This window comes from Erythrolamprus reginae, chromosome Z, assembly GCF_031021105.1.
Source record: "Erythrolamprus reginae isolate rEryReg1 chromosome Z, rEryReg1.hap1, whole genome shotgun sequence".
Classification (NCBI taxonomy): Eukaryota; Metazoa; Chordata; class Lepidosauria; order Squamata; family Dipsadidae; genus Erythrolamprus; species Erythrolamprus reginae.
In genome coordinates, this window is record NC_091963.1 from 2,167,187 (window position 1) to 2,181,090 (window position 13,904).

Here is a 13,904-nt window from a genome sequence, read left to right on the forward strand (position 1 = left end):
GAAGTAGGTTCGTAAGGCGAAAAGTTCATAAGACGAAACATTGTTTCCCATAGGAAACAATGTAAAAGCGATTAATCCGTGCAAAAAGAAAAAAAATTGCAAAATGGCGCTCTGCTGGGCGCCACCGCCTGGCTGTCACCTTTTAAAACAGCCGGGGGTTTCTCAGCGTTCTCCTGAACGCCGAACCCGGAAGTTCGGGTTCTGGAGGCCGCCGAGAAGCGCCCGGCTGTTTCAGAAGGTGACAGCTGGGCTGCGGTGCTTCTCGGCAGCCTCCCAACCCGGTCAGACGTCTTCGTGACGTCAAAGCTCCACCCATGGAATTCCCTATTGGGATTCCCCACCTCCTTTCTAGCCTCTAGATCGGCCGAAAACGCCGCCGCCAATCGCAAAAACGGCGCTCCGCCGAGCAGCTCCCGGCTGTAACATTCTGAAACAGCTGGGCGCTTCTGGGTGGCCTCCAGAACCGAAACTGAACTTCTGGGTTCGGCGTTCAGTAGAACGCCGAGAAGCCCCCTGGCTGTTTCAGAAGGTGACAGCCGGGCGGCGGTGCCCAGCGGAGCGCCATTTTGCGATCTGCGGTGGGTCCGTAAGCCGAAAAAAGTTCGTAAGAAGAGGCAAAAAAATTCCGAACCCCGGGTTCATATCATGAAGGGCCACTGTATTTCTAAACACTTAACCATCTTGCTGTTTATTGCCATAGTCCAGATAAGAGAAAAATGTGGCTTTTGAACTTGAATGAAAGTTTGTGGGTTTTTAAGTTTTATTTTTAAAATATTTTTGTTTCTTTCTTGGTTTGTTTGTTTTGCCGCCCATCTTGCCAGGAGGCAACTCTGCAGGTTGACCCCTTTGATTGGTTTTCCTTTTGTTTTCCCCCCACCTTGTCTCCCAATTCCCTGGACTGGTAGTTAATGAAATGTCCCTCCTGTAAACCCCCTTTTGTTGGTTCTGCTACTACTAGATCACGGGAGAGAGACGGTGGGCAGAGACACCCCTAAGAGCCAGAGCAGAGAACGTGACCCTGAAAGGCAGAACAAGGAGAAGAAGAAACGGAGGGAGTCCTTGTCTCCCCCGTCGGCCTACGAGCGAGGCACCAAGCGAACGGACGACCGGCAAGTTGGGGAGGGTTCGGTATACTTTTCTGTTAACGTTTTCAGGTAGTCCTCTACTTGCGACCATCTGTTCAGCGGCAGAAATTGTAACCGTGGTGAACGAAGGGACTTGGCAGGCAGTGCTCAAAGTTATGACCGTTTGTTTAATGGGAGGGCCAACCCTGCGACCCTGAGTCAGGCGATCACGCAGGCACCTCGCTCAACGACTGCAGCAGACAGCCACTTTGCAGTCATTAAGCGAGGTACGCGTGCAAGAGCCTCACTCAACGAATAGCCTCCATTACGGTCATAACTTGAGGACTACCTGCACTGGTGTACATAAAAACAGGTTGAAAGGGCTTTTAAATTCATTTTCGAAATCTTTTTATTTTATACTGCCCATGCTTCAAAACAGCCATCCTAAGAAAATATAAAATATAAAATCCTTGTAAAGATTTTTTTTAAAATATTAAAAACAGTAGATTGAAAAAGAGGAATAAAATGGCTAGCACCCAACAGGAATCAGTGCTTATGCTGGGAAGAATCAAAAATTTTAAATGTCTAAATTTCTATTTAATTGCTTGCAAAGACTGTGTGGATTTTAAAATGTTATAGAGAGGCTCAACCAGACTTATGGCCACAAATTGAGCCTAAATTTCTGTTGCTGGGTGTGGTGGCCCATCAGCAAGCAGCCCAAGCAGCTGATAGTGGATCCCATTTGAGAGGAGAGGCAGAACTGCCAAGAGACAGGCGTGGCTACTGCAGAGGTTTCCTCGGGAGTAAGGCTGGGGGATAATTGCCCACTCCCCCAGGCTACTTAAGGAAAGCAGAGGCACCTGGATCTCTGTAGCCATGTGCCTGGTGTCTCCCGTTGCTTATCTGCTTAGGTTTGTTTGTTGAAGACAACTTCTAGATATTTTGCCAAACTTGGTGAGCTATCAAAGACTAATTGCTCTTCTGTGATTTAAGACTTTCCGAATTTATTCCAACTGTTAATGACAATTAATTAACCATTGGGCTTTTGCAAGAAAAGACTGCCTTTAAGTTTGTTTGTGTGGTGTGTGTGTGTGTGTGTGTGAGAGGGAGAGAGAGACCTTTATTAAGATGGTTAATATTAGTTGTTTTTTGTTTGTTTGTTTGGTTGTTTGGTTATTTATTTAGTTATTTATTAGTTATTACATTTGTATGCAGCCCTTCTCTGAAAACTCTGGGCGGCATACTGATTTTTATTGATTAAAATAAGTTCAAGCAAACTGTGTGTTTGCTATGTTCTTAGCTGGGGCAGAACGCTGGGTGAGACTTTTATTAAAAATTGCCCATTTTATAACCTCCTTGCCACAGTTGTTAAGTGAATCACTGCAGCTGTTAGCAACATGGTTGTTTAAGTGAATATGGCTTTCTATTGAGTTTGCTCATCAGAAGGGGACCCCATTGTAACTTTGAATGGTCACCAAAATGTTGCAAGTCAAGGACTACCTGAATTAGGGTGTCTTAAAATCCAAGCTATTTAAACTCTTTAACACAACCGTTTGGTCTTGGGATTCGCTGCTGGCTAGAATGCTGGGGAGTTCTGGTCCCACCTGATTTGTGGCAGGTGGCCGTCTTGCAGTGGGACTCTCAGCCCTGTTCTCCCTCTCTCTCTCCCCCCCCCCCCACAGCTACGACATGTTGGCCGCGAGTTCGAAGAAGAAGGTCCGCCTGAAGGACCGCAGCAAGCTGTCCACCGAAGAACGGCGGAAGCTCTTCGAGCAGGAGGTGGCCCAACGCGAGGCACAGAAGCAGCAGCAGCAGCTGCAGAGCCTGGGCATGGCGTCCCCCCTGCCGTACGACTCCCTGGGCTACGGGGCCTCCCACCCCCCGTTCATGGGGTACCCCCCGGGCTACCCCATGCAGGCCTACGTGGACCCCAGCAACCCGAACGCTGGCAAGGTGCTCCTCCCCACCCCCAGCATGGAGCCCATGTGCTCGCCAGCCTCCTACGAGCCCTCCCAGGCCCTGGTGGGCCACGCCATGGAGCCCGGCCTGGCCACTGCGCAGCCCGTGCCCGTGGTCCAGCATGTAGGGACGCCCCTGGAGGTGTCCACGCCCCAGTACGTGGCCCCGACTGACCCCATGGTCCACCAGGATCCCAGCGTGGCCGTCTTGCCCGTGGCGCCCCCTGGCCCGGTCCAGGGACAAACCTACGGCGTCTGGGATTCCAGCCAGACGACCGTGGCGGTGCAGCCCCCCTACTCTCCGGCCCAGTCTCAGCCCACCATCTATTACCAAGGACAGGCCTGCTCAACCGTCTACGGAGTCACCTCGCCTTATTCTCAGACCACGCCGCCCATCGTGCAGGTAATCTCGCCCAGGCGAATTAGGGCGGAACTGGACGTTCAGAAAAGGACCCCCCCCCCCCAAAGCTTGTTGAGACCATCTATGGGTTGTCCTAGACTTATAACTATAATTGAGTCCAGAATCCCCATCGCTCAGCAAGGGGAGGGATTCAGAGGGTCGTGGCCAACTTTATGCCCTTTTGTTTGCCACTGTTGTTAAATGAGTCACTGCCAATAAGTGAGTCATGTAGTCATTAAGCAAATCCACCTTACCACATTGACTGCTGATCAGGCGGTCACAAAAGGGGATCACACAACCCCCGGGACACTATGACCATCATTGCCAAGTGCCTAAATTTTGATCATGTAGCCCTGGAGATGCTGGCAATGGTCGTAAGTGTGAAAAACAGTCCCGAGTTGCTTTTCTCAGTGCCGATATAACTGAACGGTCACTAAATGAACTTTTGTAAGTTGTACGTGCACTAATCCTTGGAAATGGCTCTCCTGTTTCATTGTTGCAGAGTTACGCCCAGCAAAGTCTCCAGTACATCCAAGGACAACAGATTTACACCACCCATCCTCCGAGCGTGGTGGTGCAACCCACAACCGCTGTCGCCACTATTGTCACAACTGGACAGCCCCCACCGATCCAACAGGTAGAGACGGGAGGAAGCTTGTTCGTTTCATGGCGTGGGGCCTTCAGGCTCTTTGCAGAGGACTCTTTAGTATGAATGGTCCTCGTTTAGACTTATATACCGCTTCATGGTGCTTCCACAGCCCTCTCTAAGCGGTTTACAGAACCAGCATATTTATCCCCAACAATCTGGGTCCTCATTTGACCCACCTCAGAAGGAGGGAAGGCTGAGTCAACCTTGAGCCGGTGGGGAGATTTGAACCGCCAAACTGCAGCTAGCAGTCAGCCGAAGGAGCCTCCAGTGCTGCACTGTAACCACCGCCACCCCCGGCTCTTAACAATGGTAATTGACTCTGGAAATAGGGTCGTTCATAAGTTGAAAAACCATGTGAGCACACTCCCTAGGAAGGAGACTTTCCCCCGTCTCCGTTGCTGCTGTTAAGCCAGGACTTTGTGGTCTATTAAACGAGGACCTCGCATGACAGGGAGTTTCGATTTCCCACTGACTTCCTCCCTGAGTGTGGTCATTGGAAACCAGCAGGAATGGTCACTGGTGGCTCTGGAGACACTATGATGGGTGGAAGTATAGAGTCAGGTCATTGCTGAAGGAGTAGTTGTTAATTGAGGACCCTTTTACAATGCTATTTCTGAACTTGACTGCTTGAAGATGTGTAGACTTCAACTCCCAGAATTCCACAGCCAGCCACCCATCTTCAAGGGGCCAAAGTTCAAAGCACTATCTTACACTTCCCAGCAGGGGAATTATTCCTCCAAAGAATCCTCTCCTTCTCAAGTATAAAAACAGTAGAAATATGGAAGTTTTTTAAGATGATTCCTTTGCAAATTGATCTCTTCTCTCCTCTCCCCTACTCTGCTCTTCCCTTTTCCTTTTCTTCTCTCCCCCTCTCCTTCCTTTCTTCCCTTCTTTTCCTTTTTTACCTTTCCCCCTTCCTTCCTTCCTTCCTTCCTTCTCCCCCTCTCCCTCTTCTCTCCCCTACCCTGCTTTTCCCTTTTCCTTTTCTTCTCTCCCCCTCTCCTTCCTTTCTTCCCTTCTTTTCCTTTTTTACCTTTCCCCCTTCCTTCCTTCCTTCCTTCCTTCCTTCTCCCCCTCTCCCTCTTCTCTCCCCTACCCTGCTTTTCCCTTTTCCTTTTCTTCTCTCCCCCTCTTCTTTCTTCCCTTCTTTTCCTTTTTTACCTTTCCCCCTTCCTTCCTTCTCCCCCTCTCCCTCCCTTTCTTCCTCCCTTTCAGCCAGAATTGGTGGTGGGCAACAACCTCTTGGAGCTGCCTCCTCCGTCTCCTCCCAAGCCCAAAACTATTGTCCTGCCCCCCAACTGGAAAACAGCCCGCGATCCGGAGGGCAAAATCTACTACTACCACGTGGTCACCAGGTAAGGCCTGGAATCTGGCCTCTGATCCAGAAAGAAGCCCTCTGGGCATTTGCCATATGGCGGGGCCTCTTCCTGAAAACCCCAACCAGCATTGCGTGTTTCAGGTTTTGTGTTGGGGTGGGTGGGCCAGAACTGACACCCCTCTTCCTGCAGGCAAACCCAATGGGACCCCCCCAACTGGGACAGCCCAGAGGATGAGGCCAGCCTGGAGCACGAAGCCGAAATGGACCTTGGCACTCCGACGTACGACGAAAACCCCATGAAAGTGAGTTGGAGGGAAGCTCCGGGCCCTGATAGGAGTATTGCGGGTTTTCTGAGTCGTTCTCAAGTTATGGCCCAGATGCTTTGCGACCGTTCGAATGCAAAACAGATCTGAAATAGGGAACACACAACCCTGGTTCGAAGATACAATTGGTCAGAAATGGAAAAGACTTTTATCAATACATTTATTGTTTTGTATCAATAAATTAAAATGCCGGTAGTCATTAATATTTTTTTAAAATAAGCAGGAAATATGTCAGTTGACAAATTACAGACAATACTTGGATTTACGACAGATGCGCCCCCCCCCCCCAAAAAAAGTATCTCCAAACCCAATTCTGATGTCTTCCCTATCCATTCTGCAATCACAGGACCCATGTTTTATGATGGTCCCCCCCACCCTGAAAACTAGCGGTTACTTCTGACTTCTGGCACAATTGCATCCTTAGCAGGCCCCACCACAAAGAAGTCAGAAAATTGGGTCATCATGTGGCTGACTTGCTTTGTATGACCCTTGGGGTCTACGATCATAATTGGGAGACTCCACTATGGTCATAAGTCAAGGATTATTCCTGTAGTGGTAGCATCTCTCTGCATTCCATAGGCAGTTATTTGGGTAATATAACCACTTGAGTTGTAGGCAGGTGGTTAACCTGGTCAGTTCTGGAGACCTCACCTACAAAAAGATATTGAACGGGTCCAAAAACAGGCTACAAGAATGGTGGAAGGTCTTAAGCATAAAACGTATCAGGAAAGACTTCATGAACTCAATCTGTAGAGTCTGGAGGACAGAAGGAAAAGGGGGGACATGATCGAAACATTTAAATATGTTAAAGGGTTAAATAAGGTCCAGGAGGGAAGTGTTTTTAATAGGAAAGTGAACACAAGAACAAGGGGACACAATCTGAAGTTAGTTGGGGGAAAGATCAAAAGCAACATGAGAAAAATATTATTTTACTGAAAGAGTAGTAGATCCTTGGAACAAACTTCCAGCAGACGTGGTTGGTAAATCCACAGTAACTGAATTTAAACATGCCTGGGATAAACATAGATCCATCCTAAGATAAAATACAGAAAATAGTATAAGGGCAGACTAGATGGACCATGAGGTCTTTTTCTGCCGTCAATCTTCTATGTTTCTATAAGCTCAAGGATATATCCCAGTTGTTGCCTTTATAAGTCTGAGGCTACAATGGGTTTTTATGACAGATGCTAAGCAAATGTGGTCATTCAGCACAACACTGCCATTGCTAAACGAATCCGTTTTTCCCAACGGGCATTATTTTTTTACGGAAACCATTGGTCCAGAAAGATATAAATCACGGTTTGTGTGTGACTGCAGCACCATTGCAAACTGTCCATCAAGGTGTGAACTGGTTGCTAAGCACTCAAAATACAGTTATTGTAGATCTTTGTGTTGAAAAACGAGTCTCGGGAGTTTTTTGTCATAACTTCGAGCAGCCCCATCATAAAGTGAGGATTATCAGCAATCTCCTCGTAGAGAAAATGTAATTACTGAACTTCTCAGATAAATCCTGAAAGGTACTCTCTAAACCACGGGTTTCTGATTTCGACAGTTTTAAGTCTGGTGGGCTTCAACTTTAAGTCTGGGGGGCGTTCGCCCAGGTTCGCCTGGTGCACCAGTTGCGGCCCTATTTGGACCGGCAGTCACTGCTCACAGTCACTCATGCCCTCATCACCTCGAGGCTTGACTACTGTAATGCTCTCTACATGGGGCTACCTTTGAAAAGTGTTCGGAAACTTCAGATCGTGCAGAATGCAGCTGCGAGAGCAATCATGGGCTTTCCCAAATATGCCCATGTAACACCAACACTCCACAGTCTGCATTGGTTGCCGATCAGTTTCTGGTCACAATTCAAAGTGCTGGTCATCACCTATAAAGCCCTTCATGGCACCGGACCAGGGTATCTACGAGACCGTCTTCTGCCGCATGAATCCCAGCGACCGGTTAGGTCCCACAGAGTGGGTCTTCTCCGGGTCCCGTCAACAAAACAATGTCGTTTGGCGGGACACAGGGGAAAAGCTTTCTCTGTGGCGGCCCCGGCCCTCTGGAACCAACTCCCCCCCGGAGATTAGAATTGCCCCCACCCTCCCTGCCTTTCGTAAGCTCCTTAAAACCCACCTCTGCCGCCAGGCATGGGGGAACTGAGATATTCTTTCCCCCTAGGCCTTTACAATTTATGCATGTTATGTTTGTTTGTAGGGATGTTTGGTTTTACAATAAGGGTTTTTTAGTTGTTTTAGTATTGGATTTATATGATGTTTTTTATTACTGTTGTTAGCCGCCCTGAGTCTACGGAGAGGGGTGGCATACAAATCCAATAAATAAAATAAATAAATAAATAGCTCCCAGAAAGTTGGCAGAGGAATTCTGGGAATTGAAATTCACTGGTGAACTTAAAAGATGCCCTGCTTCCACAGCCACTGCTTGACACTGAGCTTCAGCCATCTGATTATCAGAACTTCCTCTTCCTCCTCAAACCCACCCCCTACTGCACTGGGTCACAAAACGTCTCAGCTCAGAGGACAACCAGGACACAACTGCAAATATAATATTCCATGGCTGAATTTGTCCTTAGGTTGTTTTTTACACATTCCTCTGAAGCTGGTGTTGTTATTACCAGATGTAGAAAAAAATGGGAAACGCGAATAAAATAATCAATGAAGTAACTCTGATTAAAAAGTCACTTGACAGGTCAGATGGACAGTATGAAAGATTTAATAAATCAATAAATAATGAATAAATTCCCACAGCAAACCATCATAAAATTTCTTGATTCACAGTTGCCTTTTCCTCTGCGGGGGAAGAAACCCTGTCCATTGCTCACAAAATATAACATTTCCCCCCCTATAATAATTCTTCGTTTCTGTCGGTCATTTTCTAGACTTCCAAAAAGCCCAAAACTGCTGAAGCAGACACGTCCAGCGAACTGGCTAAGAAGAGCAAAGAAGTCTTCCGTAAAGAGGTGAGTTGGTTTTCATTTTCAATATTCTGTTTTGTTTTTTATAATTTTTATTTTTTGGTTTAATTTCTTTTTTGTTGTTGCTGTTTATTTTATTATTTTATTATTATTTATTTATATCCTGCTCTCCGTATTTTTATCAATAACGGAAGGTGGCAAACTGACCTAATGCACCTCCCCCCTCCTGTTTTCCCCACAACAACAACCCTGTGAGGTGGGCTGGACCGAAAGAGAGTGACTTGCCAAAAGTCCCCTCCCGGCTGGCTCTCACGCTTGAACTCACCACGTGACCAACTTCACAACTGCAGTGATTCACTTTATCACTAGGGCATAAAAGTGGGCAAGTTAAATTTTGGGCTGAACTGCGGTCATAACTCGAGGCCTGCCTGTATATTTCCTGACACGACAGGGCTTCACCTCTGCTTTCTTTGTTCTTCCCCCCAGATGTCCCAGTTTATTGTGCAATGCCTGAACCCCTATCGCAAACCCGATTGCAAAGTGGGCCGCATCACCACAACAGAAGACTTCAAGCACCTGGCACGAAAGGTGAGCAGTCAGCCCCTCAGGACGCCTCCAAGGCAAGCAGGCCTAGTGGTCCCCACTGGGCAATATCTGGGCAAAGGGAGTCAGACTCCCAAGCCCAGACTTTCTCCTTCCTTCCTTCCTTCCTTCCTTCCTTCCTTCCTTCCTTCCTTCCTTCCTTCCTTCCTTCCTTCCTTCCTTCCTTCCATTCTTCCTTCTTTCCTTTCTTTCTTTCCTTCCTTCCTTCCATTCTTTCTTTCCTTCCTATCTTCCTTCCTTCCTTCTTTCTTTTCTCCCTTTCTCTCTCTCTCTCTCTTTCTTTCTTTGTTTTCTCTCTTCTGATACTTATAGAACCCTGTGGTTGCAATGAGCAACCCAAGCAGAAGCTCAGAGCCGCATCTCAGTGGCCTTTCCTGCCGGGAAGATGCATTTGCCGCACTACACTCCCGGGGGGAGACGGGGATCCAAATTCTGCCCGCAAAATCAGGACAAAGATCATCTCTAGTGTGAAAGGAACCGAGGCTGAATGAGGGAAAGAAAGGTGGAAGGAAGGAGGGAGGGAGGGAAGGAAGAAAAGGGGAAAGGAAGGAGGAAGGAAGGAAGGAAAGGTGAAAGGAAGGAGGAAGGAAGGAAAGGTGAAAGGAAGGAGGGACGGAGAGATGGAAGGATGGATGGAAGGAAGGAAGGAAAGGTGAAAGGAAGGAGGAAGGAAAGAAAGGTGGGAGGAAGGAGGAAGGAAGGAAAGGGGAAAGGGAGGAAGGGAAGAGGAGGGAGAACTTTCTCTTCCTCTCCTCAATCCCACCCTTCCCTTCCAGCACTGATAATGTTACCTAGTTGTCTCAGCTTAGAAAGCATGCAGAGGACTCTCCAGAGTTGAACCCCAAATAATGTAATATTCTGTGGGTCCCTTCTCCCCCTCCCCCCAGCTGACCCACGGCGTGATGAACAAGGAGCTGAAATACTGCAAGACGCCTGAAGACCTGGAATGCAACGAGAACGTCAAACACAAAACGAAGGAATACATCAAGAAGTACATGCAGAAATTTGGCAGCGTGTACAAACCCAAAGAAGACACTGACATGGAGTAGGAGGGTATAGATATATATATATAAAGTATTTAGGGGCTTGGCCCTCTGCTTTTCCTGGGCAGAGCTCACACCGTTTGTGGTCCGAATACACAAAACACAGATATTTTTGTTTTGGCCCCAGGAACCGACTCCTTTTTCCCAGATAAATTTGAAGGCTGGTGTGGCAGAAACGGAGCCTGGTCAGATGTGCTTGCACAACCCCACACGCTCACAAGCACCTCACTGTGCAAAGCAGACCCGGAAACCGGCCACTGGGTGGTGCTTCCCGTGTGCAGCAACACAACACCGTGAGTCCATCCCCTTCTCCCCACCGAGATCTGTATAATATTCTTATGTGAATATATTGAATTATTTTTTCCCCTCCTTCGTTTGGCCCAGCCTCTTTTTTGCAGCCCAACACCTGTTGATATCATGGGGACACTTTGTAAGAATAGTTTTGGAAAAAAACAAAAAAGGAAAAAAAAAAGAGGAGGGGTTTGTTTCGTTTTTTGTTTTTCCTTCCATTTTTTGGGTTCTCCTCCCACCCAGCCAGGGTGTTTTTTTGTTTTTTCCCCCCATTGTTCTCTGCAAAGGTTTATCTGTTATCATGTAAATATTTGCAAAGAGGCCAGCTCGATGTTTAGGGCGGGCCTTGCTGTCTGTTGATAAGATTGATTTACTGCTTTTAAATCATTTTACTTTCTCCAATTTTTACGGAAGTTTCTTATGTAAAACGGAAAAAAAATTAAAAAATTAAAGAAAATGGTAATGAAGGACTGTGGGGAAAATGGAATTTGTTTTTCCCCTCATGGGAAGTCGATTAACAAACAGACAAATAAATAAATAACAAAAGTAGGAAAAGAAAAGGTTTTAACAGGCAGTCCTCGACTTGTGACGGGTTGCCTAGCAACCATTCAAAGTTATGAGGGCATTACCTGGAGAGTTAGCCATTCCCTGGATTCGAATTTACAAGGGTCAAGGGGACACATGTTGGCCACTCAGCAACACGGCCCTGTTCTGCCACGGTTTTGCCAAATTTGGCATTTACTTCCATTTGTAGGCAGAACAACCCCGTTTGAAACTATGAGAATAGAATTCTTTTATTGGCCAAGTGTGATTGGACACACAAGGAATTTGTCTTTGGTGCAGATGCTCTCAGTGTACATAAAAGAAAAAGAGACATTGGTCAAGAATCAGGAGGTACAACACTTAATGATTGGCATAGGGGTCAAATAAGCAATGAGGAAACAATCAATATTAATAAAAATCTTAAGGATACAAGCAACAAGTTACAGTCATACAGTCCTAAGTGGGAGGATTGTATGACTGTCCTCCTATGAGTTTGCTTAATGTCCGATGCAAATGTTGTAAAAGGAAGTTGGTCGTGTGTGTGTGTGATGCCATTGAAGACTGTCACGACTTAACAACTGTGATGGGCGGGCTCCATTCCGCCATAAGTCAAAGACTCGCTCTAGTTCCTCCCTCTAACGACCTTTGAGCCTTCAATGTGGGTGGAGTTAAAGTGCAATTACGGGTAGTCCTCGACTTACAAAAGCAGTGCAGCCCCAAATTGCTGCTGCTAAGTGGGACGAGTGTTAAGGGAATCCCTCCATTTATTCAGTTAGCAACGGGGTTGTTAAGTGAATCCAGTTTCCCCACTGACTGCTCATCGGAGGGATCACATGACCATGGGACATTGCAACTGTCATAACTACAAGTCAGTTGCCAAGCATCTGAATTTTGATCACATAACCGGGAGGGGATACTATGACCGTCATAAGTGTGAAAAGTCCTGGGGTCACTTTGGCAACTTTCCGACGGGCCAAGTCAGATTCACTTCACAACCTTGGTACCGTTTCTAAAGGTTGTAAAACTCCCTTGTAAACCACCGTCTTCCCTTAAGAACAAAAACTTAGGTGCCCCTTGTGGTCTTCAGAGAGGGGCAGCATACAAATCGAATAAATTATTAATTATTATTATTATCAGTGGACCTGCAAGTTGGGCTGGCCTGCATGCAATGCCCAGCGTTGCCTGCAGGTGGCAGAGTCAAATTGCCTTGAATGAGGCCCTTGCCCAGGAAAGCCTCAGGCATAGGGCTGGATTCTCCCACCAGCCCCATGGTTCCCAGCTGATTGCCTGAAGACGGAGGGAGGGACTGAGAGATGCTTCACTGCCCCCATCCCCAGCTGATTTGGGTATCCTCCGGACCCCTTTGGCCAGGAATGAGGACATCAGCATTTCCTGCCACTTCGAAGGGGGACACTTACGAGGCTGAGATCCCAGAGCGCCAGCTTTGCTTTAGCCTCTCTGCAGCTGTGAGACGTCTGGACTTCAATTCCCAGAATCCACTGGTCAAGCATTCCAGGGGATCCTTTTGTCCCTTGGGGGTGCCCCACTGCTTCAGGAAACATACTCTCCTTTGCCCAAATAGCCTTCCGCCTTCACCTTTCTAGCACTGATGATGTTAATCAGCTGGTTTGTTTATATTATATGATAGATCTATACTAGTCTCCCTTTTCATTATCAGCAAAAATATGTTGCACACACACACTGTTCAAAAAAATAAAGGGAACACTTAAAGAACACAATACAACTCCCAAGTCAATCAAACTTCTGTGAAATCAAACTGTCCACTTAGGAAGCAACACTGACGGACAATCAATTTCACCTGCTGTTGTGCTTTGTAGAGAACAAAGGATTCAAGGAGGATATTCCATTCACTCAGATCTAGGATGTGTCCTTTGTTCCCTTTATTATTTTGAGCAGTATATGTGTGTGTGTGTGTGTGTGTGTGTATACACAATTTTTTCTCTAGTCACCCTGGTATATTGAAGGAGCATCACAGCTTCCTTTTTGCCCCTCGGCTCCTTTTTATAGCTGACAACTATAATATATAAGTGTAACATATTTTTATATATTTATATTTTTATTATATATTTTTATATATAAATAAGCTTTTTATAGCTGACAACTATAATATATAAGTGTAACATATTTTTATATTTTTATATATATTATATATATATATATACATACATACACACACACACACACACACACACACACACACATACCTATATGCTGTCCAACTCCTGAAGGACTCTGGGTGGCTGACAGCCAAATACAAATAAAACAAAATGTCCTAAAAACAGTTCATCTAAAACCAACAATCAAGCAATTAAAACAGTAAAGGAAAAACCATGCTGTATCTCCAGGGTTCTCCACTATCTCTCCTATTCTCTAGTTAGGTCATGAACATATGCAAAGAAACCTCCCCCCCAGCTCTCAGAGAGCACCAGGGAACCCACCATCCCCTTCCTCCTCCACCGGTATCTCCTTCCCAGCTGGCTGGCATCAGCAACAGACGCCTCCCCTCTTTGATGGTCAAGGTCACATCCACCTCCAGCCGAAAACATCCCAAGGAGGAAGAAGAATACGTCTGCCAGGAGGTACCAGCCACCCTCTGGGTTTCCCCTTGAGATTTATCTGGGAAGAAGAAGCCCCAGCTCAAAAAGGTTTGGTTATCGGAACCCGAACACGGAGGCTATCAAAAGGTCTTCAGGAAGGAGGAGGCGGTTGGCATCCTCTAAATGCCCCCTTTGTCCGGTGCTGCAGGGTGCCCCCCTTGAAATGACCATCCCTTC

The 13,904-nt window shown here is 46.7% G+C and overlaps 1 protein-coding gene across 3 annotated transcripts in view; it reads left to right on the forward strand.

The window, feature by feature from the left end:
- SETD2 (SET domain containing 2, histone lysine methyltransferase) overlaps positions 1-11,033 on the forward strand; it is a 114,885-nt gene extending 103,852 nt beyond the window's left edge. For all 3 annotated transcript variants that reach the window (XR_011556964.1, XM_070729610.1, XM_070729611.1), the window contains 8 exons: positions 959-1,109; positions 2,747-3,425; positions 3,925-4,059; positions 5,287-5,426; positions 5,580-5,691; positions 8,594-8,674; positions 9,116-9,217; positions 10,120-11,033. Coding sequence is in view for 2 of the 3 variants with exons in the window: in XM_070729610.1 (XP_070585711.1) it covers positions 959-1,109; positions 2,747-3,425; positions 3,925-4,059; positions 5,287-5,426; positions 5,580-5,691; positions 8,594-8,674; positions 9,116-9,217; positions 10,120-10,281 (1,562 nt within the window). In the remaining variant the exon portion in view is untranslated. The remainder of the gene's footprint in view (positions 1-958; positions 1,110-2,746; positions 3,426-3,924; positions 4,060-5,286; positions 5,427-5,579; positions 5,692-8,593; positions 8,675-9,115; positions 9,218-10,119) is intronic.
- Positions 11,034-13,904: the final 2,871 nt, after the last annotated feature.